The sequence below is a fragment of the Colletotrichum phormii genome, assembly GCF_030913505.1.
Source record: "Colletotrichum phormii strain CBS 102054 chromosome Unknown BDP81scaffold_54, whole genome shotgun sequence".
Classification (NCBI taxonomy): domain Eukaryota; kingdom Fungi; phylum Ascomycota; class Sordariomycetes; order Glomerellales; family Glomerellaceae; genus Colletotrichum; species Colletotrichum phormii.
The window spans coordinates 3837-26714 of NW_026851496.1; the positions used below are offsets into that span (position 1 = coordinate 3837).

The following is a 22878-nucleotide window of genomic DNA, read 5'->3' on the forward strand; positions in this document are numbered from 1 at the left end:
CAACCCCTTGGCGGTATGACAACGGTGAATAGTTGTAGTCGCGTAGCTTATTCGCTTTCTTCCCCCTCCCTGGTATTTTTGTAAGTTCGGTTGCAACCGCCATGGATGAGCTGCTTGCTTCTGACGGCACTTAGCCGCTTGGCGGCCGTCTTTATTAGACGGGAGGGGCTACTGCTCGTTTTCTGTCCCTGGAATTTCCCACAAAGATTCCTACACTCAATCATCACTACATATTGACGTTCGTCGATGAAAGGTCGCAGTTGGAGCCCCGTTGGGGCTCGCCGGAGGGGGTTGAAGTCGTTCACAGCGCGGATGACGCTTCGGCTCTTTGCAATTGCTTCCATCGTCGTCATATACCACTTACTGGACCTTCATTTCCGATATCGAGAGTATATGAGAATCAAGTATCTCCCGACGCAGTTCGACTCCCTCTCAGATTATGACGAGGCAGTACTTACTAGCACTGGTTGGGAAGTCGACTCTCATACCACAAATGCTGAGCGCAGCATCCTACTGGATAACCGGCGTCATTGGAAAAAGCTTGGAAGAGGTAGAGAGGGGGAAACGTTCGCATTCAACAACACTGTCATCAAAGTCTACAACGAGGAGACAAGTCCCTTTCGCAATTGCATTCAGGGTTCAGACGCGCCCCCGAGAAGATGGCCTACCGAGATCCCTGCCAGTCTGATCATGGGTGGACATGATGACGGCTCGACATTGTTCGATGATGAGCAATACAGAGAATACTTCGTCCCAGTCAAGGACTATTTCTTGGCCACTACGGAACCGTTGGGGTCCCCGCGATGGCATCTCGTCTCGCCATTCCTCAATTCAGGCACCCTAAAACACCTAGCAAAGAAGCTGCGTACGTCTAACAACCGGCACTCGTATCGTGAGCTCGATCAAATGTTCAGACCATCATTCGAATCTCTCCTCTCGGCACTCGACAGCTTGCACATGGCACACGACCTCTGCCATGACGACGTCAAGCTAGACAACATCTTCGTGGCATCCGAGCATGATCCTAGAAAGTGGAAATTCGGCGACCTCGGCAACGCCCGCGAGCCCGATCACCCATATCACTATACGCCGCTGTGGATCTCGGACACGCCTCAGCTTCGCGACTGCCGCGCTAACGATGCGCTGCGCCTGACGAGAGTGTATCTTCAATTTCTTCGCGCCTCGAGCGGGGACCCTGATGCGTTTGATGAGGCCCTGATCGGCGGCATCGATACACTGAGCAGATTCTACTGGGTGGTTGCCCGCTCCCCGATTCAGGCCTCGGCGGCACAGATTTGGCAGCTCTCAGCTGTGTACCCGCCCCAATTGGTTGGCGAGAAGACGCCGTGGATGACGATGCAGCCTGCCCAAATCGACTTCTCCCGCGGCTGGGCACCAACGGCTGAGGCTGTATTTGGTTGGAAGGGGTCGCTGAGAAGTGCCGTGAAAAAGGAGCTGAGAATTGGAGCCAAAGAGAACATGGGTAGGCTTTTCGGATTGACCAGGATTTTGGGCATCCCAGTTGAAGCGTGCCAGGCTGTCTAAGGCGTCAAGATCAAATGTCGAGAATTCGCTGCGAGGTTTAACTAGGCTTTGCTCCAAGAAGAGCCCCAGAATAGGGAGTAGATACACATTGTTGATGAGAGAATAGAAATCCATCGAACGCACAATGCCCTTTTTTCAATAAGCCTGAAGCAGTAACATAATGTCTACATCGAAGGTTGCCAATTGCTAATTGGGCCTCACGAACTATCAGTAGACAAAACCTCCAAACCCAACCCATATGTCCTCGTGGTGTTTACTTGGATTAATAGACCTAGACACCTAGTCCATCATGGCGTCAGTATATCCGTCTCCGGTCTTTCTCGAATTCTATTCTATTTCGAAATTAGTCATAGGCATATTTAAGGGATTTAAGGGAAATAGGGTTGGGTCAACTTATAGTTCGTCAACCCTCAAAAAAATGCATTAGGTCCATCTAGCATTTGATAGGATAGGCCTGGCAGCTTCACGCACCTGTCAAACAATCATGTCTATTGCAATGTGAAATCCCCTCTCAGGACGAGTGGCTTCAGCTTGAGATGCTGCACCCTTTCACTTTGGACTGATCAGGGCATGTTCGGCTCAGCACCCTCCACGAGTTTACTCGTTGGCCCAGGCGAGAAAACGATGAGCAGGCAGGAAGAGTTGCGTCGTAGCGCAACATTCACCTTCGACATTATGGCCAAGAGATTGAATAGGATTCGATCTCAAAGATAAGAACTGCAGAATGCGTGGAAGAAGCACAGCGAGGCTGTAAGCTATTCATCTAGAGCTAGGTCAGACTGAAATTCTTTGTCATAATGTGACTCATATTTATAATGACTCGTCGAAATTGATACAAAAGAAAAAACTATACTGAAACAATACCTCCACGTAAGTCGGACGCTTAGGTGGTTGCTTGTGAAGAATGACTTTGAGAATATTGGAACGTTGCCCTCATGTTCCTTGATGGTTCACTGGTTGGAACCCTAGGGCTTAACTTAACTTCTCAAGGGAGTACGGATCTAGATGCCTTCAAGTTACCACCAGTCACTCGAGAAGAATGCGAAATATTGTGTCATCATCATTTGAAGAAAATTTGGCCATCTTCTTAGGTGTTTATCAACACCAAAACATATCGAGAGCTGCTTGTCCGCCAGCAATGTGTCCTTGTGCGCTGAAACAAGGCTTTCAAAAGTTCCCATGGTGTCTTAAGGTATTTATGGCGTTAATTGCTGCCCGCAACTACCGGTGTCGTCTTTGCGACACATGGTCTTATGTTTCATCAACGCTAGCCACACCAATATCCATGCTTTGTCAACTTGCTATCGTCAGAGCTCCGCTTGTGAAGCTCGAGAATGAGAGAGGCCCAAGAAATCAGTTATCATCCTTGATTAGTATATTTACAGCTTGGTAGACGAATGTAGCACATAAGTGGATGCTTGCCAACTTGCCAACGAAACTTCGACCATAGCTCTTTGAAAAACCTGTTTTCCCGTCGAGAAGGCCTGTGTCCAGCGATCTGTGCTTGAGATGCTTTGAAGACCATGTAATTCAATGGCTGACGAGGATATAAGTCTAAAACACAAGTGTTCGCTGCTTCAGGACTCTCAGTCCGCCATTGCGTATGCAGATGGGCCAATGTCAATGCATTGCAATTGTGGTCATGGAGATGACGGTCAATTGCTTTCGAAATGAGCTATCAACGGAGATGGTGACCTGATGGTTAGTCTAGGTGCGAGGACGATAAAGAAATGAACATGCGATGAGGCTTCGGGATTCAGATGGGAGTTGTTGAAAATGTGTCCATGAGGCTTGCAGCTATGGGGGGTTCAATCTCTGGTTCGTTTCATTCTCCGCAGAGAGGCAGAAACCTATTCACCCTTTGGAAACTCTCCCCGGAGCTAGCGGAGGGTCCCAATGCGTCAACGCCAGCGTTGGATAGTGGCACGATGGTTGTCGAAAGAGAGCAAGACGCCACCTGCAGCACCATGCAAGCTTGGAGGCTTACCTTCCAAAGGGTAGAAAGCTTGGCACAGTGGTCGTGATGAGGGAGCACGTCTGATGTTTTAGGTGCTTATCTGCACCAGTTAATACCTGCAGAAACGGTTGAGGTCTAGGTGTTTTATGGCAGACTGCAAGAGGCACTCCGCCAAAACACTTTTTTCATGCGTCAAAGCATTAATCGAATTTTACAGCCACCCCTCCACCGATTATTAAACTTTACACTGGTGAGATAAACCATGGATATAGTTTACATAGAATTACGGCTTAAGACATCATCGATTAAACTTATAAGACTCCGTACGGCGGTATAAGGAACTATAGGGTAGTATACGACAAACCTCCTAGGTTCTGTAAGGGGCTGGCCCCTAGGCTTGTTCAACGTAGAGGTGCCGTCGATTGACTATTCTAAGCTGAGGAGGAAAAGGAGGAATTACAGGGGTCCGCATATAGCTATAGCATGATGTGCCCGGACTCAGCGGTGTACTACAACAGAATGGTGGCTCCGGCAAAGCCGGACATCTCGACCGGCTCCGGCCTACAGCATAACCGAATATAATAATCCAATGTAATAATCCAATATAATAATCGGTTATTACAGGTCGCGGTCGGACAGCTTCCCAGCAGAGGGGTGTGCATGCGGCTCCGGCAAGGCCGGAGATCTCAACCGGGCTCCAGCCCGTGACAGGTTCCAAAATTAACCAGCTTATAGAACGTAGTAGAAAAAGAGGCCAAGGAGTCTATAAATAATATAAGAAACTATAAAATAAAAAAGCTATTTATTACGACCTAACATGCATGACCAAGTTCAGGCCTGCCCCGCATATATATATATATATGTAAAATAGAAATACTAGTAACTCTTTATAGAACGGAAGAACTATAATATAAGTTACGTGATAATAAGACAAGGATTAACTATTTATAATTAATATAATCTAACATGACTTGAATAAAGGACATAACGTAGTTCACAAGCGAGTGAGCCACTTTTTTTTGATTTCGTACAACCTACCTCTCCCTTTATCTTTCTCCACCTACAACCATGGTGCGACATTCAAATGAAAGCGATTTGGTTCTAGCGCTTAATGCGCTCCAATCTAACCCAAAATTAAGCGTACGAAAAGCTGCATTAACCTACAATGTATCTCGCGCTACTCTTCAACGACAACAAGCTGGCCAACCTGCTAGATGCGATACACGACCTTATAACCAAAATTTAACCTTATACGAAGAGGAGACCATTATACGATACATTATTGACCTGGATTTACGAGCGTTTTTGCCTCGCCTAAGCGCTGTTTGAGAAATAGCCGATCGACTACTTCGCGACCGTGGCGCGCGACGCGTCGGAACAAACTAGGCCTTAAACTTTATATAACGACGACATGAGCTCTAGATGCGTTTTAATTAAAGAATTGACTATCAGAGAGTTCTTTACGAAGATCTAGATGCGTATTATACTTGGTTTTCTCTTATATAAAATACAATCGCAAAGTACGGGATATACGATGCCGATATCTATAACTTTAATAAGACTGGGTTTGTAATGGGTAAGATATCCTCCGAAATAGTTGTTATAGCCTTTGAACGACGTGGCAAGCCAAGAGGAGTATAATAAGGGAATCAGGAATGGGTTATAGTAATCTAGGGTATTAGGTCGTGCGGTTATTCTATCCCGCCGTATATAATCTTTATAAGTAAGGTCTATCTTGACTCCTGGACGTGCGATAGCCCCCTCCTACCCGACTGGGTAATTGCACTTATAGAAAACGGTTGGACGATAAATGAGAAAGGCCTAGAATGGGTAAAGCACTTTGATTTCTATATAAAGAGGCGTACGAAGGGTGCTTACCGCCTCCTTGTCCTTGATGGCTACGAAAGCCACCATTCTGTCGATTTTGCGCTATACTGCAAGGAGCAGAAGATTATTATGCTCTGTATGCCTCCTCATTTATCGCATAAGCTCCAGCCTCTTGATGTTGGGTGCTTTAGTCCCTTGAAACGGGCGTACGGCCAAGAAATTGAGGTCCTTATGCGGGTACATATTACGTATATTGCAAAGGAAGACTTCCTCCCAGCCTTTTACAAGGCGTACGACAAGGCAATAACGACGTCAAACATTCAAGCAGGCTTTAGAGCAACTGGCCTTGTCCCGTATAATCAAGAATATGTAATTTCACAGCTAGATGTGAAGCTTCATACCCCAACACCTCCAGGTTCTTCTGCTGGCTTACTACCAGCTTGGGTCCCAAAGACACCAAATAACCCAATTGAATTCACCTCACAGTCTAATTTTATTACAAATCGTATCATACGACACCAGAATAGCTCCCCGACGTTAATTATTGGGTATATATAGCAGCTAAAGAAGGGAATTATGGTAGTCGCACACAACCAGGTTATAATATAGGCATAAATGACTAAGTATTAAGAGGTAAATGAGCGTATGAGCCGCCGTCGCTATACGAAAAAAAAACAGCTTTAGAAAGGTAGAATATTTATAATTAATTCGGCAAAGGATATAAAGTCTTAAATTGATATAACGAGGTAGTTTTAGGTAGAAATAGGTCAGAGTAGTGGTCGTGCGAGAAGGATAGAAACGCGCGCGCGACGATGTGGCATCTGTGGAGAGACTGGCCATAATGCTCGCACGTGTCAGAAAGTTGAATCTACCTCTAAAGAAGAGGATTATAAATAGTTTAAATTGATTTAAGGTGTTGTGGTTGATTTCTCTTATATATTGTCGTACGGGTGCTAAAAAGTGGCTCACTCGCTTGTGTGGCTCACTCGCTTGTGAACTACGTTATTCAGGACCAGGACTTGTATATAGGATGGACTCGAGCCGGACTCTAGGACAGACTTTCCATAGCTCTTCAGCAATTAACTTCGTATCAGATCCTATGATCGCTTTCAGCTATCTTCCCTGAGAACCTCTTTTGTTGTTGTTGTTGTATTTTAACGCCGTAGCGGCAAGGGCGCAGCCGCCCTTGCGGCAGACCTCCCGAAGGGTATATGGCGTGGAGGGCCGTAGGCCTATAGCTATCACTAGATACAGTCCAGCTCGTCCTCCAAATCGTGCCCAAAGGCAACTATGTGTTTAACCTGTCTCTGGGTGCCGCTGGCTTGCCCGAGACAGTGCTATGGTCGTCCCTAGAACGCAATTCCGCCAGTATCTCCTATCCTTCGACCCAGAGCCCGCAGGCTTCTGGTTTACACAACGTTCCAGTAACCGTCCGGAGTATACCGTAATAGGTAATACCGCCACAAGGGAAACCACAAGGGGCAAAACCTCGTAAGGCTAGGTTGTAGGGCTTGCTGTTAGGTTCTGTAACGAGCATAGCTTATATAGCCGCGGCTATACATCGCTACCCAATGGTCGTTTCGTCTCTTCGAGGGAGTCTTCGATCGTTTAAGGGGCAAAGGTGCTGAGAGAGCGAAGTCGAAAAGTCGGTCGGTGATGTTCAATTTGGGCCCGGAAGCGCCACTTGCGCCGGGAAAGAAAGTCGCCCGTCTCCTTCGGGAGGCTAGATGGAACCTCTGCTCCCTGCCCTACCAGGAAGACTTCGTCTAGCCTGCGGAAGGCGAATTCGAGTCGACGGCGGCTCGTTAGGTTGAATAATCGTCGGCTCGATTCGAGGGGAAAATGTGCGTTGTTAAGGGTTTGATTAGCGTATAGCTAATCCACCCCAGCGCGCAGCGGCAAACCGCGGGGACTGGGGCCCCTCCTTAGCATGGCACTAACAGCCCGTGCCAAGCTGGAGAGATGTTTCGTGGAGGTTGTGCTGGGAGAATGGTATTCAGCGATAATTCAAACGGCCGAGACCTCAACTTGCAGCAGTCGGGCCTACCTAGATGAATGGCATCACGCAAGGACTCGGAATTCGCAGTATTTCAGATCAAAAAAAAAGTGAAAAAGAATACGAATATCGAGAAAAGCAAAGTAACTTGAATATAGCTCCTCAGCGCCGGGACTGAGCGTTGCAAAAGACCAACTACCGGATATGTGGGGCCTTGGGTTACGGAGCGAGCCGGCGCTTTGTCCGGACCAAGCGGACCAAGAAATGCTGACGTAAAGTGGCAGACGTCACAATGGGGAGAAGCGCGGGGTTCATGAACACCAGGGAAGACGAGATGGCATTCTCATAGCTCATCTTGCCAAAAGCAATTGGACATGTCGAATTGCTTTTTCGTAACTCAGCTCAACTCAATCAAGCGCACCGGGAGAGAGTACCGAAAGTGGGTAAAATGTCCAAACCTGGTCAGTTCCGAGCCGAGTAAGTCACTCTTGATGTCGGCGGCAACGCATCTCATTCTATCAGTTTGGCCGCCCGTCAAAGATCATGGCAGGGTCTCGAAACCGTAGACCAAGGGCAGACGAGTCATCTGTATAATCCTTACAAGCTAAAATAACGCCAACCTCCTTAGTCTCCCTGAGCTCGCGAGACATCTCCTCACGAATGGCCCTCACAGAACTCAACCCACCGCCCGTCGAGTCCGAGTCATCCTAAACAGCACATGCGTCGTTGATACCACCAAAGCAGTCCATGTTTGGGAACACGTTGCATATCCGCAGTACTATGTACCCATAACAGCACTGCGGAACTGCCGTTGGAAAGACAAGCAAGACATTCAGTCTACCGGCGACGCAACCCAAGCCGCTGCGGCAGTCGTTGAAGTCACCGTTCCTGGCCGGAACGGTGGAAACGACTTTACCACCGACCGGGCTTTGAGATTTTCCGACAATGGAGAGATCAGCGGTGCCCTAAAGGGTCTGGTAAGGCTCGAGTTCGGTAGTATGGGTAAGTGTCTCGGCCACATCGGAAGTTCCGTAATTTCCGCCATGTACCTTCGGAACTGACAAAACCACCACGACAATTTCAGACCAGTGGCTCGAGGAGGAAACGCCCATCTACGTCCACCCCAAGGATCCCTACAAGCGCATCGATATTCTCCCTTCGACGCGACCAGTAGAGATCAACGTCGCCGGAAAGACCGTCGCCAAGACCGGATTCGCCGTTCATTTGCTGGAAACTGGGTTGCCTACGCGATACTACCTCCCCTTAGCATCAGTTGATCAGTCAGCTTTGCGAAAAAGCAAGCTCGTCACCAAGTGCCCTTACAAGGGCGATGCTGAGTACTACAATGTTGTTGTAGATGGTAAAGAGTACAGCGATTTGGTATGGTACTACAGGCTTCCGACACAGGAGAGCGCGGGGATTGCTGGTCTACTGTGCTTTTACAATGAAAAGGTTGACATCATTTTGGATGGAGAAGTTCTGGAGCGGCCGAAAACGTTCTTTTCCTGAGATAGGTCAGAGGCAGCGTGAGCAAATTTTACTATTTTTTGATGATGCATTATGTGTAATCGCAGTCGTGACTTTCTTTCGGAACCAGCGATAAAGACTGGATGGAGTTGGATCAAAATATCTCTAGGTGTCACCGTAGTCACTTTTACTTTTGATAGTTTTGTAGTTAGTATCCTTCAATTTTAATATGGTACATTTTGATACACGCGGCATATTACTCTGACGAATGTATGGTAAACGTCGAGAGGCTGCCATTCTGTTCCTGATGAGTGCTAACCAGCACCCAATCTCAAAGTCATGAATCGTAAATGTTGCTCCATCAGTGTCGCAAGCCTTAGCATCTCCTGTCGTAGAAGCGTATGCAATCTGTGATCCCGGCGGGACGTGATGTACATCGACCAACTCATCAAGGGGCTGTGTCAACGGTACCCGCATTCTCATCCCTCGCGTCTAATTGCCGTTTGTTTGCGCCATCCCCCACGAACGGCCGGCTCGGCGCGTCGCTTGGGATCGTGGCGCAGGGCATCGGTCTCGGTTTGATTTTGGCGCTGATTAGTCGTGGTCTTGGACCCTTACTGCAGCCAGAAACTTTGCTTGCCGACAGGACAGGATCGCCGACATCGCGGGTGACACAGCGGCGGGTCGCGTTCCTGAAACGCATGTCATGGCACGTTGACAGCTAAGCAGTGACCATGACGTGCAGCTAGCTCAGTCGATGCCGTGCATACTTCAGCCGCATGCCTTTCCGCATTGGGTAATGCGTTCATGGTCGCCTAGACCGTCACGCGTGGACTTGTCGATATGGGGGCAGTGTCGACGAATGTCGTTGTCTTGTAGTCCTTCAACTGTTGATTGCCAGATCAAAAGTACCCAGGCATCGAGCCGTACGTTCCAGCCAGGCCGTGCGCATCATAGCCCTGCGGGATGAATTCGTCCATGAATCCAGGAGGTGCCATGCTGTAGAGGCTCGCCGGGTAAACCTGCATAGCCTGAGAGCAATCCATGGCGTCCTGGTTGGCCTGCTGCTGCTGCTCCTCCGAAGCCTGCTGCTCGAGAAGCAGACGCGCGTCGCGCTCCTTCAGCTGCGATAGGGAAGCCTGTTGAGGCAGCGCTTGGTGGTGGATCGGGGGCGGTGACGTGACGGCGGGCGTCAGGGCCTGGGCGACTGAGTGGAATGCTGGGATATCGGCGATGAGCTCGGGGAAGCGGGTAAAGAAGTCCATGCCCATTGTCCAGGCGTTAATGTCGGATATCCTCTGCTCGAACATGGGCGAAATTTGATACTGGCCCGTGACGACACTCTTCTTGTACGCATCACGGAATTCAAAGGGCCAGAGGAGGTGGAAGTTGGGGCCAAAGAGCTCCCAGAATTGGTTGTTGCAGTAGTGATGTTGTCCGAAAACGAACCGTTCTCGAACACCAGGCCTAGAAGCTTGTTAGCGACTGCATTGTCGACAGTAGTGGCTAGAAAGATGTGGTGAAGTACCAGACGAAGAAGTCGATGGCATAAGAGTGAGGCATCGCCTGTGACGGTCTGCAACCAAGTCAGCAAACATCCACCACTAGTACACCTAGTCAGTATGACAAACCTCTTGAGGTACCAGGTGGGTAGCTTAGCATATCGTTCCGGGGTGGGATCGGAGTGATACTCCAGCAGCAGGTGCATAGTCCGAAGGATCGCCAGCCGTTCGGTGGGTGGGCAAGTCATAAAGCACAACTCGTCGACCCTCCGAAGCTTCCTCCACAGCTTGGATAGCGGTCGCGACCTGGCGACAGCATCCCAGCCTTCGAGTAGTGCCCGCACGGGTATGTCCTCGTCGTTGGCATCCTCGACCGCGTGAGCTTCCTTTGATATGCGACACCGCTTCGCCAAGACCTGGTTGACCGCCCGCCATATGTTCACCCTCGGCGGCGCTGGGCCAGCCGGGGTCCGGACAGTGACGCAGTCGCAGTGCGCCTCGGGCGGTGGCACAATGAGATTGGGATCGTCTGGGACATCGTCCCCGTCGTCGTCCTCGTCGTCGACAAAGTCCTGGCTGTCAGACGTGGAGCTGGGTGCATGTACGCTGGAGGCCGGGAATCCGTTCGGCACCCTGCCGACGACGGCGCCATTGACACTACCGTGGAAACCGTGGACGTCGAGGGCGGCGGGGGTTTCGGGCAGCAGGGCCATGGGTGCGGTGTACGTTGGCGCCGAGAGCTCCGTAAGCATAGTCGCATCCCGAGAACCTGCTGGTGGCAGGGATGTTGACGCTGTCACGGTGGGAGGAGGAGAGCGTTGCTGCGTCGCTGCTGGGGTTGGGCGGCTCGGCAGCACATGGTCGCGGATCGTCTGCTCGATGGACTTGAAGGTGTCGAACAGGCCGTCCCGTTCGCGCGTGACCGAGGCCAGCTGCTCCATGGCGGCCGACAGCCTCGTCGAGTCATCCTTTCGGAGCTCCTTGACTTGGGCTTCGAGCTCGGCGATGCGCTTGCGTGTGCGCTCGCGAGCCTGCCTCTGGGCCCGGCGGTCAAGCTCGCGCTTCCGGATTTTGCGGGCGAGCTCCTTTTCGGAGAGGACCTTGGCTGGCGGAGCTCCTCCTCCTGTTGCTGCTGCTGGTGTGGGGGCATCATCGTCTGGTCCATTGGACGCCATAGCTCTCTCTTTTTCCTTTATGAAAGAAGATTGTGGGCAGAAATGAGAGGAAGAGTCAACGAGATAAAAGCGCGTCCGCGCTTGAGGAGCCAAGTGTTTGTGCTTTCTCCGCGCGTGGTCCGGTGGTTTGGGCCCTATCTTTCGCAAGCGGATGATGGGAAAGCTTGGTTTTGTCAGCGGAAAGATGAGATATCGATTATTAGCCCGAGCACGGGTACGGATAGTGTCGAAGAAAGTTGACGGTAGATGTGCAGAAGTGGATCGGGTGGGCATCAATACTAATGGGGAGAAAAGGGGACCGGGAGTTGAAAAGACAAAAGGAAGCTTACTCCTTGAGGGTTAATTAACCAATCGTGTAGTTATCGAGACAGACAGACAGTCAGAGGCAGCAGTGACAGGGCTTGGACTGGCATCCCGGCCACACCATAGACAGACATTCGAATACAGATACAACAGTCAGAGAGTAGGTATGGATGTGTGGTGGTGTAGCAAGGAGGGAAGAGGGGTGGATGAGAAGTTGAGAAGATCAAAGAATGTGGGGTAAAATGCGGCCACCCTTGCCGTGCTGTGCAGTGGACATGGCACTTGCTTGTCCTGTAGCTCTCTGTCTCTCTCTCTCTTTCTCTCTCTCTCTCTTTCTCTCTCTCTCTCTTTCTCTCTCTCTCTCCTTGCCTTCATTGGGCTTAAACTCTGCCATCGGTGGCTTCGCGTGGCTCTGATAGAGTTCGGACGCCATAGCTCCGCACGCAATTAGCCCGGAAGAGCGACAAATCAGCGGCTGGGAAATGGTGGGAAATGCAAGCCGGTGGCCCTCCACCCCGTGGCATTGGTCTTAGAGTGTCTCAGTCGCAAGAGTCGACAACTGTGCTAGTACTAAGAGGAGGATTTCCCAAGCAAGCCGAGCTCCAACGGGGGCTAATTAGTACTACTTCGACATTCCGCGGATGCCGTGTCCGGACGGAACTTCTAGTCTACTTTTCCCTAAAAATCTACTAAAGCCTTACCGTCCCCTGCAGACCCTTCAGCTTGTGTAGCCACACCAAGCCTTGCGCCCTATCGAAAATCGATTCCGAACTGCCAGATTTGTCTATGCGTAAAGTGGGTTTATGTTGGCTTTGCAACGCTCATTGTCAAATTGCGATATGTCACTGGATACCTCGGATACCTCGCCCACATATTAAATATAGCTTATAAGACATTCCAGCCTTAGCAGTCTTGTGTTACCTCCAATCGTCATCTCTCTCTCTCACTCATTTGCTAACCTGTCACTTTTCCCTCCTTCGATTTGAAAATCACTTCCAACTCCGGTAACGACAGGGTAAAACCATCCTTTTTGCCATTGATAAACGCTTCTGCCTTCTGCCCTGGGGCGAATGCAACATCATATCGGTTAATAATTTGGCTGGCGCAGTAACGGATCTCCATCAAGCCCAGCTGCTTTCCGACGCACGAGTACTTGCCTGCCATGATTCATCCTTGTCGTCAGCTCTCACGTCGCACCGATCGGCCCAAAAAGGCGAAAGGAGGTAATATTCTGGGTGCTTACCGGTACCAAAGGGAACAAATGCGGCAGGATCTCTGGCCAGATCGGGCCGGGTGGTCCACCGCTCGGGAATGAAATCGTTTGGCTGCGGAAACAGGCGCTCGTCTATTCGTTTTCGCCACAGTCAGCAAGCAACGTCTTGTACGACAGACGCACTCCCATCAGCCGAGACAATGATGGAAGAAGAAACCAATTTTTTGAGACTTGCCTCTGAACATGGTGTGCGTAGGCACCTGGATGATTATGTCACCCGGAATAAACGTCCCGTCGATATCTATGCCCTCGGGCGGGGTCATGCGCTGCACACCCGACGGAACGGGAGGGTGAAGCCTCAACGTCTCATCGATGCACGCCTGCAGGTACGGGAGCTTTGACAGTGCGGAGTGTTCCGGCTCCGCATTCTGCGCAAAGTAGTCGTCGATCTCCTCCCTTACACGCTGGTAGACATCCGGCTTCTGGGCTAGCTCGAAGAAGAGACAGGTAAGGGACGCGGCTGTCGTGTCACTTCACGCATTCGGAAAGGTAATGTCAGATGAGTTGGACCCAGCACCATGGATATCAAAGTGGGATGTGAGACATTACTTACCTTCCTGCAACGATGATAAGGTAGGCATCGCCGTATAGGTTAAGGGTGTCTTGCCAAGTCGGGTTTTTGAGAGATTGGTACTCTTCCAAAATCCACGAGAAGACGTCCGGGCGGTCAGGGGGGTTCTTGGATTTAATGACAATTAGCATGCATATCCCTCGACCCGGGTCGACGGCACATCATACCTTGATTCTCTCGTCCACCTGAGCCGTGACAAATTTCCAGAATCGCTTGTTGTTCTCATTCAAGATTGGCGTGTTTTTGAAGATGGGGAAGAGCCATAGCATGTGGCTGAACATCCCAATAGCTTGCATGTCTTGATGCAAGGAAGTCATGAAGTAGTGCTTAATGCCTTCCTTGAGCATGCCAAAAGATTTGCCAAAAGCCAAGTCTCCCATGACATCGAAGCTATAGAAATTGAACCAATCTGAAATATTGAAAGGCCTTCCCTTGTTCTTGTCGATATTTGCAAGCAGCTGATTGGTGTAGTCGGCAACCCGGAACTCGTAGTCTCTAAGCGCTAGTCCTCTTGTCAGTTGCGAAACCCCAAAACGTCTCTGGGCGAGTTCTCGAATTACCTTTCGAGCTGAACCCTCGATCCCAACTCTTGCGCCTTTGGGCGTGCTCTTGCTTGTCTCGGACGAGCTGCAACGAGTACATGGGATGCAGGACTCCATACCAAGGGCCCTTGGTACACGGTGATCGATTTGAGTGAATTGGAAGTACGGCCTTTGGGTTGTTGATGGACAACTCCGTCGGACCTTATCCCATTGACATTAGCATTCTTTCTTTTGATGATAAGATTGAATAGAGTTCCTTACCAATTCTCACAATGTCGCCGTACTGTTCATGGAGTTGCTGAACCTCGGTGTACATGTGCAACTCCTTGACTGCTCGTGAGGTGATCCACAGGTTCGAGAGCCTCGCCAGGAACGGCCCCTTGAAGCCATTAAGCCGGTGGAACGCCGCGCGGTACACAAGTAGACTGGTGTAAATTCCAGCGATGAGAGTGGCTGTGAGAGATCCAGCAGTCTTGAGCGCAGCCGCATGAGTCTGAAAGGTCTCAGGAGCCCCGCGGGCAAGAGCCGCAGTGAGCAGTCCAATACTCAAGGTGAAGTTCCTAAAGAGTCTGGTGGTGGACTTGTCCCATTCCCCTTTACGGAAAACAAAAACGTGGAGCTGAGTGCCCAGCACGAAGAATAGGCCATGGGCCTGAAGGATCTGGAGGTCTGTCATTGCCATCTTTCGGTGTTTGTCATGCCAATTTCTGGCTCCGCTTGCGGCTTGTTCACACAGGAAATGAAGAAGAGGAGAAGTGTTCCTTTTTTGAGAAAGCAGATAAGGATGGAACTGCTTTCACAGGCTTGGTAAATACTATCAGGGCCGATTCGAATGCAACTCTTCGACAAATCGAGCGAAGCGCATGAAGAAATCGCTGCGTCAGAACCGAATCACTGCTTTCCAACAAACCCACCGTACTTGGCGTCAGGAAGCAACAATACGACGTGTCAGAAAAGACCAATCACTAATAACCCAATTGGGAAACCAACAGCTTTACAGAGCTTCGAGTCAGAAAAACTGCCACCCCATTTCGGGATGGTCGCTGCATAGCACGATCAGTACTCGACCATTCACGTCTGCCTGATAACTCATCTGGCCTGATTACCCCTAACCCACGCCCCAGAATCCGAAGCACTATGACGAGGCTTAGGGATCTGGAACAAAGCCCCTTTGTGGTCCCACTGGCCCGTTGCAGAATGTGCCTACCCGCCAGCCATCATGCGAGAAGACGACTCAGAATGTTTAACGGTTTCTGACTCGACAGATCCGGGGTAGAATCAAGGGCCCATGGGGTTCTGATCTTCCCCAGCGCGGGGCCGCGCCTGCGTGTCGGTGGAGTCTGGGGAAGAGCTGTCAGAAAAAAGAAGTCTCCCCGTTTCCCCGCGACGCACCAGACGTTTCCCCTCGTGCCCCGTTCTAGATCTCGGGCGTCTGAGGCTTGGAGTCCGGGGAAAGATCTCGATGGGCCTCTTGTTTCCCCCGTTTCCCCGCAATGGGGTTAATTAGCCCGACGGGATCAAAACGGGGTGGCGCAAAAGATGGTCCGGGGCCGCGTGACCTTCGACGCGGGTTGCCGACGCCATGAGCCGAGCTTGCCAGCACAGCCCAACAGCTTAATTGAACTTTATCGTCTAGCTCGTCTAGCTGTCCGGCAATCTCGGCAGGTAAACTGGAGTTTACCCCGGCTTCTGGCGAGCCGAGTCGGCACTTGTGGTACTCTCTCGTGGCATTCTCGTGACACCAGTTCTCGGGCTCGGCTAGAACGTCTTTGACAGCCTTTTGGTACTAATCACATTCTTGAGGACTGCGTACGATATCGCGAGCTTCGAAATATTCGGAATCTATTTGCAGATCTGAGACGAACTATGATTAAATCACAGGGAGTGCCTTCTTTTCTTTCGGGTTTCAAGAAAGAGGCCAATTGAGATCAAAAGTACTCGAAGAGCGTTTCATGGTCATAAAAAATTGTGTATTTACTGGAATCATGTCATTGTATATGCGTCTACTTCAAATCAATCACAACGCGTCCTTGAATCCCTCCAGACTCCATCTCGTTGAAAATCTGTAGATCGCCCTGTCAGCCGGACGTGATCAAGGAAGTACTTGAGAATGAGATCGAGTTACCTTTGTTAAGCTTCTCATTCGCCGAAGTTGGAAGTGAGTTTTGATGTTGCCTTGTGCCGCGATCTCCAGACATTCCTTGGCTTCGAGTCTATTACCAGTCTTGACGCCTGCGTATACAGGTAAGCATCTGTGTCAAGTGGACACCAATCCTGGAGTGAAAAGATGCCATGACCAAGTAGAACATACCAAAAATAGTCAACTCGTCAACGAGCATGGGTTCGACGTCCGCAATGGCCGGGCTGCTATTCTCCGGAACACCCAAGCAGACAAGCTTGCCCCTGAAGCCGAGCCACTTTGGAGATTGCACATACGCCTTCTTGTTAGACGAGCACATGAGCACAACCCTCGCTCCTCCACCTGTAATCTTCTTAATCGCCGCCGTCAGGTCCTCGTCGGTGGGGTAGGCCGTGAAATCGACGAATTCCGTCGCCCCGAGGTCACGGCAGAATTTCTCCTTGGAACCGACGTCCATGGCCACGACACGGCACCCGATCACGCGGGCGTACTGGATCGCTAGATGACCGAGGCCCCCGCCGGCTCCAACGATGACTACCCAGTCGCCGTGGCGGGCGTCAGCGCGCTTGAGGGCTGTGTAGACGCTGATGCCGCCGCACATTAGAGGGGCGGCTTCGGCTGAATCGAGGCCTGCGGGGACGGGAGTGACGTATCGTGCCGTCGATATGCAGTACTGTTGAAATGTGCCGGGGGTGAAGTAGCCGGAGAGTTTAACTTGTGCACATGATGATTCTCCGCCTTGAAGACATCGATCTGAGATGCGATGTTAGTGAAGGAAGGTTTTGTGAGATGACCGTGACCGTACCGCAGTTTAGACATGCATCTGCCGCATATTTGATTCCCACCCTGTCACCGATTGCTGGTGATGTTACACCTGTGCCTACAGCAACAACTTCGCCAACTCCTAAAAGCACATTAGTGACGAGTCAACAAGAAGAGTGTTCGACCCTCGTCATGTGAGACTTAGTAATCGACATGGACCTTTGACATACCCTCATGGCCACCAACTTGACCTGTGATATCTCATGATTAGACCCTTGCTCAATGAGTCGATCGATTCGAATCGGATGAGACGTACCTTTTGGTGTTGGAAATGGAACCGATGAGAACGCATTCATGCAAAAGCCGTAATCGGTATGACAAACGCCAGAGTATTGTCTGCAGTAGTAGCATGATCAGTAATGGAACTTTGTGATACTGAAGTTATGAATCGACTCACAGCCGAACCAAAACCTCTCCGGGGCCAGGCTCCGGGATCGGTAGTTCCACGACCTCCGTCTGTGTGGTGCCGGGCTCCGTGTATACAACCGCACGGTTGTGGTTGCTTTCGCCGCCCATGATGGTCGCCATAAAAGTTCTCTGCAAATATGGTTGATGTTTCTCAAAGCCCTAAAAATCAGATGGGATTTGAGAGGGAATGCATGTCGTTATATCCTTCAATGTGGCCGGGCGCGCGCGCGCACGCGGCCTCACGGCTACCAGAAACGAACCCGAGCATTCTGGATCAATTGGACCGAACAGACCCTTTCCCAACCCCCTCCCGAGCACCCCTTCGTAACTAGGTAGCTGGCCGACCGGCCTGCCTTAGCTTCGAAAAGGGGAGCCAGACTATCGGGAACAAGCTCTGTTTCTTTTTTTTGCATGCTACAGCCCGCAACAATTGCCGAAGCCGTGGCACGAGGTAGTAGAGTCTGGCTCAGGTGCCCCCCTGCATCTCATGCCGGCGCCGAGCCGGCGGGTCAATGTCTTGAGGGAAGACCAAGACCTGGGGAACAATTCCAGCCAACCATCAGCTGCGGAAAGCTTGACTCGACCTTGAGTCTGTCTGCATGACCAACCTTGCAGGAGGGAGGGCGAATCCTCAAACACAGCGCGAGGCGAGCTAAGGTGGACAACGGTAGCAGCACGGCGCAGCTGGTGGTCGAGTCAGACCCTCTTTTCTCCCCGGCTAAGGTGGGAAACACGATTGGTTCAAGCATAGGTCAGACTTCTGCTACGGGGAAATGGGTGCGGCGCGGGATAATAGAAGTGCCAAACGCAAAAGGAGGGGTGGAAAGCGGCACGTTGCCGACTTCAAATTCGTCTGTTGTCTGTGTCTCCAACTTTCTTCCCCCCTTTCGTCACTTTCGTCACTTCGTACTGCGGGCAGCCTGCAGCAAGAGAAGCAAGAGAGTCTGTGTCAGCATTGACGTGCAGCAACGGTAAACATACTACGGAAGACGGCAATGCGTCAACACTATCCATACCTTCATACTTTTCATGAGGTATTAGGTAGTAGACTAACGATGGCTTACATAACACTACATAACGGTACGTACCTGTTCACTTTAAGCCGATCAACTCATCCGCGTTTCAACACTTGCCCCGTCGCGGCTTGGCTTGGCTGAGTTGTCGATTCTAATGGTGCGGCGCGGGGCGGCGGGTTGCGGGTTTGGGTGGCAGTTCAGAACCTGACCGAGACACACAATGGAACAGAACGAGTTCCCGTCCACTCCAATGTCCAACTCTTACTCCAATACCAATACAGAGGCAGGGAAAACTGAGGAGTAAGACTGTAAGAGCCACGCAGAGCCAGGCAAAGTTACCCATAGTTGGAGCCTTGGCCGGGTGAGCTACCCCAAATTTGAAATAGCTCTGGACTATCTCCATACACCCCCCGCCTGCCCGCGGGGCCTACGGTGCCACGCTCCATGTCTGCGAGTAGTCGATGTCAATCGACAACGGCCATCGTGACATCGAAAATGGAGCACTAGACAACGACCCTCGGTCTAGGACATGGCATCCCGGTAACATGCCCCGGTTCTCTCTCCACGTCCCCCTCGTGCCCCTCCACTAGTTCGTTGTTTCTCATAATGCGATTGTGAGCAACCTGACCGACCCCTCCTTGCCCCCAGAAAGGAACATAATCAGGAGAAGGGGGAAGAAAGAAAGGTCGAGAAGGCAAAAAGTAGTCGCTTTTGCATGTTCCATATCCAGTGGCCCCCCTCCTTCTACTTCTTCTCGCCTGCGTTTCCTTTTCACCTGATCATCTGTACCAGTCAAGTTTCCAAAATCCGACCCTGATACTTTGCTCTCCCATCACATCCTACGGACCAGACCGCAACATAACTTCCCGCAACCAGACCAGGGCCCCAATCTCATCCAGTCTTTCTTCATACTCTACCTAGTAATTCGCCCATCATGGCTACCAACGGCACGTCCAAGCTGGACTGGACCAAGTTCTACAACATCATTGACGGAAAGCTCGAGTCGACGAGCAAGACAAGGAACAGCCCAAACCCCTCTACTCTTGAGGCCAACCCCGAGGTCCCTCTCTCAACACCCGAAGATGTCGACAGAGCCGTGCAGGCCGCGAAGAAGGCTCAAGATGCCTGGGCCGAGACACCATACGAGGAGCGCCAAAAGGCTCTCCTCAAGCTCGGTGAAGCTCTCGAGGCGCACGCCGAGGAGTTTGCGCTGATGCTCACCAAGGAGCAGGGCAAGCCTGTAAGTCATTGGCGTGGAAATGTGATGACGATGGAATGAGTCGCGTTAACATCGCATGCGTCACTCAGCTTCCTTTCGCACAGTTTGAGATCGGCGAGGCCGTCAAGCACTTCAAGGGAATGATGAACTTGCCTTTCCCCGAAGAGATCGTCGACAACAACCCCGACCGCCGGGTCCTCACGAGATACGTCCCCTTGGGCGTCGCTGTCGGCATCGTTCCCTGGAACTGTAAGTCGTACCATTTCCATGGGCCTCAGTCGATCAATCCGCTAACTCATCATCTACAGTCCCTATCCTCCTTGGTATGCCTCCATTAGTCTAATTGCGCCCGGCGAACGTTCCGAACTAACACGACTTAACAGCTTGCGGCAAGATTGCCCCTGCCCTTGTCACCGGCAATGCCTTCATCCTGAAGCCATCGTAAGCTCCATTTCCTTCTCCGTCGCCGCTTCTTGCACACATGCCAGGAACTAACACCGAGTCACAATAGTCCTTTCACACCCTACTGCGACCTCAAGCTCGTCGAGCTGGCACAGCAAATCTTCCCGCCCGGCATGTTTCAGGCCCTCAGCGGCGATGACAACCTCGGCCCTTGGTTGACCTCCCACCCGGGCGTCGACAAGGTCAGCTTCACTGGCTCGACGGCAACCGGCAAGCGTGTGATGGAGAGCTGCAGCAAGACCCTGAAGCGCGTCACTCTGGAGCTGTAAGTGGACGATTTGGGACGAATTTCTGCGTCCTGTTTTCCCCCGAATGTAGCAATGTGAAGCTGGGTGCTGACCCGCGAAATCGCAGTGGTGGCAACGATGCTGCCATTGTCCTTCCTGATGTTGATGTCAAGACCGTCGCGCCCAAGGTATGTCAATGTCTGCGACAAGAATCGGGGAACTAAATGCTGACAAGTCATAGATTGCTATGTTGGCTTTGTACAACTCTGGACAGGTACGTAGGAGTTGGTTGACAAAAGTCCCATCAAGAGCCTAACTCGTGCATCTACTAACACCACCGCCTGTAGGTTTGTATCGCCATCAAGCGCATCTACATCCACGAGGCCATCTACGACGAGCTTGTCGCCGAAATGGCCACCGCCATCAAGAACCTCCCTATCGGTGACGGACAGCAAGAAGGCACCATGCTCGGCCCCGTTCAGAACCAGATGCAGTTCGAGCGCGTCAAGGAGCTCCTCAAGGACATTGAGGAGACGAAGCTCAAGGTCGCCGCGGGATCCACGGCGCCCGCTTCCAACGGCAAGGGCTACTTCATCACGCCCACAATGATTGACAACCCGCCCGACAACTCGAGGATTGTCGTCGAGGAACCTTTCGGTGAGTTCTCCCGTTACCCAAAGTGAATTGATGCACGGGCGAACTCAATCGCCCGCCCGTCGCTGCCCCTCAATCGCGCCGACCCCTCTGCAAATGAAAACACCCAAGGTTATTGTTCCCCACCGTAGCTAACAAGGGGGTATCCCAGGTCCCGTCTTCCCCGTCCTCAAGTGGAGTGACGAGAAGGAGGTTATTCACCGCGCCAACGACACCCTCATGGGTCTCGGCGCTTCGGTCTGGTCAAAGGACCTCGAGAAGGCGCAGAACGTCGCCAAGAAGCTCAAGGCCGGCAACGTCTGGATCAACACTCACCTGGAGCTGCAGTACGACGCGCCGTTTGGCGGTCACAAGCAGAGCGGTATCGGATACGAGTACGGCGCTGGCGGTCTGAAGGCGTACTGCAACGTGCAGTCCATGTTCATCACAAAGGCATGATTTTTTTTAATGATAATCCCCCCTGCATATGCGTTCAAACGATGTAACAAGAAATAAAGATGTCTAAACTCTACGAGTTCGCCTTTTTGTTGAACTTGTACGTTATCAGTTACCTCTTGAGTAAGTTAGTGATGTGTCGACTGTTACTGTTGCCACCTTTGGGTTCCATCGCCGTGCTTACTGTTGCAACTTGCGAGAAGATCGGCGTTATTGTCTCGAAGTATCTCTTTACGCCCGATGGCCAGTGCCTCGTGGAGTGCGAATCCTTCGGTCCAGACCAGAATCACATATCTTTCATAGGCAAATCATTATCTGACATTTAATGGAGCAATTATGGAGCTCTGGCTTCGTTGGTTGTGCGAGCTGGCAAGTTGCAACTGCTGCCTTGCGGGTGGGCTCATTCTCCGAGGACCCTTGAAGATATTTGATGCAATGAACGTAAGCTAACGCGCGAGGACGGAGACCCTCCGCTTCGATATTCGCCAGCTCAACATCTGAGTGCGGCGATAGTTCCGCAATTGGCATAGTGGGGTCTGTCAGGTTTATGCTACCGCCAAGTACCTACAGAGTATTCAGTGTTGAGCGAATTGACAAGTTGTGAAGACTTGAGATCCAGCAAAGGCTGGGCGATCGGCAATTGCATCCTTTGCCAAGATTCAACATTGAACCCACACTGGTACTCAACTATGTAGCAACTCACACCGACCTAGAAGCCACGAGAAAGTCACGTCGCAGGAACAGAAGACTTGACAAAATACCAGAGGCCACAAAAAAATAAGCAGCTTGTTCCCTGGTATCTGTATCCGTAGCTGCACTTCATGATACTTCTCTCCGGACGATCCACTCATGAGGTCCCCGAATTTTGTCCATTGCGGATCCATGGAGAAGTTGCTTACTGAGAACCGAGTGGGACATGCTATGATGGTAAAGTAGACGCACTTCTTCGGAACGACCATCTCAGTTGCTTAGTATTCATTGCCCAAATGATTGTTACTGAGTATGGAAGTGAACGTCTGTTATCGTGGGATGCTTTATCGTCATGATCTTGTAGTGCAAGGTAAGGATGATGAAAACATCGGTGCACCGTGAATGTATACATGAGGTACAGTTCGCAATCAGAATCACCGACGCCGAGATCTGTAATATTGTTATCAGGACTGTTTATTTTTCTGCATTTGTGTTGAAGGAACCTGTTCGATTGAGCCCCAGATGCAATCAATTTGTAGCAACGATGGCCAAGAAAACAATATACATTGAAAATCACGAAAATCTCCATTTTGCCTGGGCAGCATTTGATCTTATGTAATGCGAATGTTTCGTTAAACCCGGACAGT

General features: G+C 51.0%; 8 protein-coding genes across 8 annotated transcripts; 5 read left to right on the forward strand and 3 right to left on the reverse strand.

The window, feature by feature from the left end:
• Window positions 1-246: 246 nt before the first annotated feature.
• BDP81DRAFT_477063 (uncharacterized protein) lies at window positions 247-1545 on the forward strand (the record flags this gene model as incomplete). The annotated part of the gene is made up of 1 exon (XM_060594803.1): window positions 247-1545. One exon carries the CDS (start codon window positions 247-249, stop codon window positions 1543-1545), a length of 1299 nt encoding a protein of 432 aa, XP_060437385.1.
• Window positions 1546-6615: 5070 nt separating this feature from the next.
• Window positions 6616-6851, forward strand: BDP81DRAFT_443747 (uncharacterized protein). The gene has a single exon (XM_060591757.1). The coding sequence runs from the start codon at window positions 6669-6671 to the stop codon at window positions 6822-6824; it is 156 nt and encodes a 51-aa protein (XP_060437386.1). The 5' UTR covers window positions 6616-6668; the 3' UTR covers window positions 6825-6851.
• A 373-nt stretch (window positions 6852-7224) lies between these two features.
• On the forward strand, window positions 7225-7493 carry BDP81DRAFT_187760 (uncharacterized protein). Its single transcript, XM_060582375.1, has one exon. It carries the CDS (start codon window positions 7260-7262, stop codon window positions 7437-7439), a length of 180 nt encoding a protein of 59 aa, XP_060437387.1. The 5' UTR covers window positions 7225-7259; the 3' UTR covers window positions 7440-7493.
• Window positions 7494-7655: 162 nt separating this feature from the next.
• Window positions 7656-8984, forward strand: BDP81DRAFT_187782 (uncharacterized protein). Its single transcript, XM_060582376.1, has 4 exons — window positions 7656-7802; window positions 7848-7898; window positions 7954-8327; window positions 8410-8984. The coding sequence occupies exons 1-4, from the start codon at window positions 7774-7776 to the stop codon at window positions 8832-8834; spliced, it is 879 nt and encodes a 292-aa protein (XP_060437388.1). The 5' UTR covers window positions 7656-7773; the 3' UTR covers window positions 8835-8984.
• Window positions 8985-9694: 710 nt separating this feature from the next.
• On the reverse strand, window positions 9695-11469 carry BDP81DRAFT_336852 (uncharacterized protein; the record flags this gene model as incomplete). The annotated part of the gene is made up of 3 exons (XM_060585956.1): window positions 9695-10259; window positions 10321-10368; window positions 10424-11469. 3 exons carry the CDS (start codon window positions 11467-11469, stop codon window positions 9695-9697), a joined length of 1659 nt encoding a protein of 552 aa, XP_060437389.1.
• Window positions 11470-12356: 887 nt separating this feature from the next.
• BDP81DRAFT_387999 (benzoate 4-monooxygenase cytochrome P450) lies at window positions 12357-15039 on the reverse strand. Its single transcript, XM_060587050.1, has 7 exons — window positions 14420-15039; window positions 14177-14359; window positions 13784-14118; window positions 13599-13723; window positions 13203-13516; window positions 13016-13117; window positions 12357-12929 (listed from the first exon to the last, which is right to left on the reverse strand). Exons 1-7 carry the CDS (start codon window positions 14838-14840, stop codon window positions 12727-12729), a joined length of 1683 nt encoding a protein of 560 aa, XP_060437390.1. The 5' UTR covers window positions 14841-15039; the 3' UTR covers window positions 12357-12726.
• A 1067-nt stretch (window positions 15040-16106) lies between these two features.
• On the reverse strand, window positions 16107-17730 carry BDP81DRAFT_443757 (chaperonin 10-like protein). The gene is made up of 6 exons (XM_060591758.1): window positions 17518-17730; window positions 17377-17456; window positions 17291-17311; window positions 17104-17202; window positions 16470-17051; window positions 16107-16390 (listed from the first exon to the last, which is right to left on the reverse strand). The coding sequence occupies exons 1-6, from the start codon at window positions 17646-17648 to the stop codon at window positions 16251-16253; spliced, it is 1053 nt and encodes a 350-aa protein (XP_060437391.1). The 5' UTR covers window positions 17649-17730; the 3' UTR covers window positions 16107-16250.
• A 1294-nt stretch (window positions 17731-19024) lies between these two features.
• On the forward strand, window positions 19025-21993 carry BDP81DRAFT_443761 (aldehyde dehydrogenase). Its single transcript, XM_060591759.1, has 9 exons — window positions 19025-19784; window positions 19853-20012; window positions 20072-20086; window positions 20147-20204; window positions 20275-20490; window positions 20580-20640; window positions 20694-20726; window positions 20800-21109; window positions 21258-21993. The coding sequence occupies exons 1-9, from the start codon at window positions 19479-19481 to the stop codon at window positions 21542-21544; spliced, it is 1446 nt and encodes a 481-aa protein (XP_060437392.1). The 5' UTR covers window positions 19025-19478; the 3' UTR covers window positions 21545-21993.
• Window positions 21994-22878: the final 885 nt, after the last annotated feature.

Bases quoted from the DNA above. Each gene is read 5' to 3' on its own strand.
- BDP81DRAFT_187782 (XM_060582376.1), top strand. From the start codon at position 7,774: ATGTCCAAACCTGGTCAGTTCCGAGCCGA. The intron at 7,899-7,953 runs GCAGACGAGTCA...CAACCTCCTTAG, and splicing joins CTCGAAACCGTAGACCAAGG to TCTCCCTGAGCTCGCGAGAC. The intron at 8,328-8,409 runs GTAAGTGTCTCG...CGACAATTTCAG, and splicing joins GCTCGAGTTCGGTAGTATGG to ACCAGTGGCTCGAGGAGGAA.
- BDP81DRAFT_387999 (XM_060587050.1), bottom strand. From the start codon at position 14,840: ATGGCAATGACAGACCTCCAGATCCTTCAGGCCCATGGCCTATTCTTC. The intron at 14,119-14,176 runs GTAATTCGAGAA...CAAGAGGACTAG, and splicing joins TCGAGGGTTCAGCTCGAAAG to CGCTTAGAGACTACGAGTTC. The intron at 13,517-13,598 runs GTAAGTAATGTC...GAATGCGTGAAG, and splicing joins CTTATCATCGTTGCAGGAAG to TGACACGACAGCCGCGTCCC.
- BDP81DRAFT_443761 (XM_060591759.1), top strand. From the start codon at position 19,479: ATGGCTACCAACGGCACGTCCAAGCTGGACTGGACCAAGTTCTACAAC. The intron at 20,205-20,274 runs GTAAGCTCCATT...GAGTCACAATAG, and splicing joins GCCTTCATCCTGAAGCCATC to TCCTTTCACACCCTACTGCG. The intron at 20,641-20,693 runs GTATGTCAATGT...GACAAGTCATAG, and splicing joins TCAAGACCGTCGCGCCCAAG to ATTGCTATGTTGGCTTTGTA.
- BDP81DRAFT_443757 (XM_060591758.1), bottom strand. From the start codon at position 17,648: ATGGCGACCATCATGGGCGGCGAAAGCAACCACAACCGTGCGGTTGTA. The intron at 17,457-17,517 runs GTGAGTCGATTC...CTACTACTGCAG, and splicing joins GGAGAGGTTTTGGTTCGGCT to ACAATACTCTGGCGTTTGTC. The intron at 17,052-17,103 runs GTACGGTCACGG...ATCGCATCTCAG, and splicing joins AGATGCATGTCTAAACTGCG to ATCGATGTCTTCAAGGCGGA.
- BDP81DRAFT_187760 (XM_060582375.1), top strand. From the start codon at position 7,260: ATGGCACTAACAGCCCGTGCCAAGCTGGAGAGATGTTTCGTGGAGGTT.
- BDP81DRAFT_443747 (XM_060591757.1), top strand. From the start codon at position 6,669: ATGGTCGTCCCTAGAACGCAATTCCGCCAGTATCTCCTATCCTTCGAC.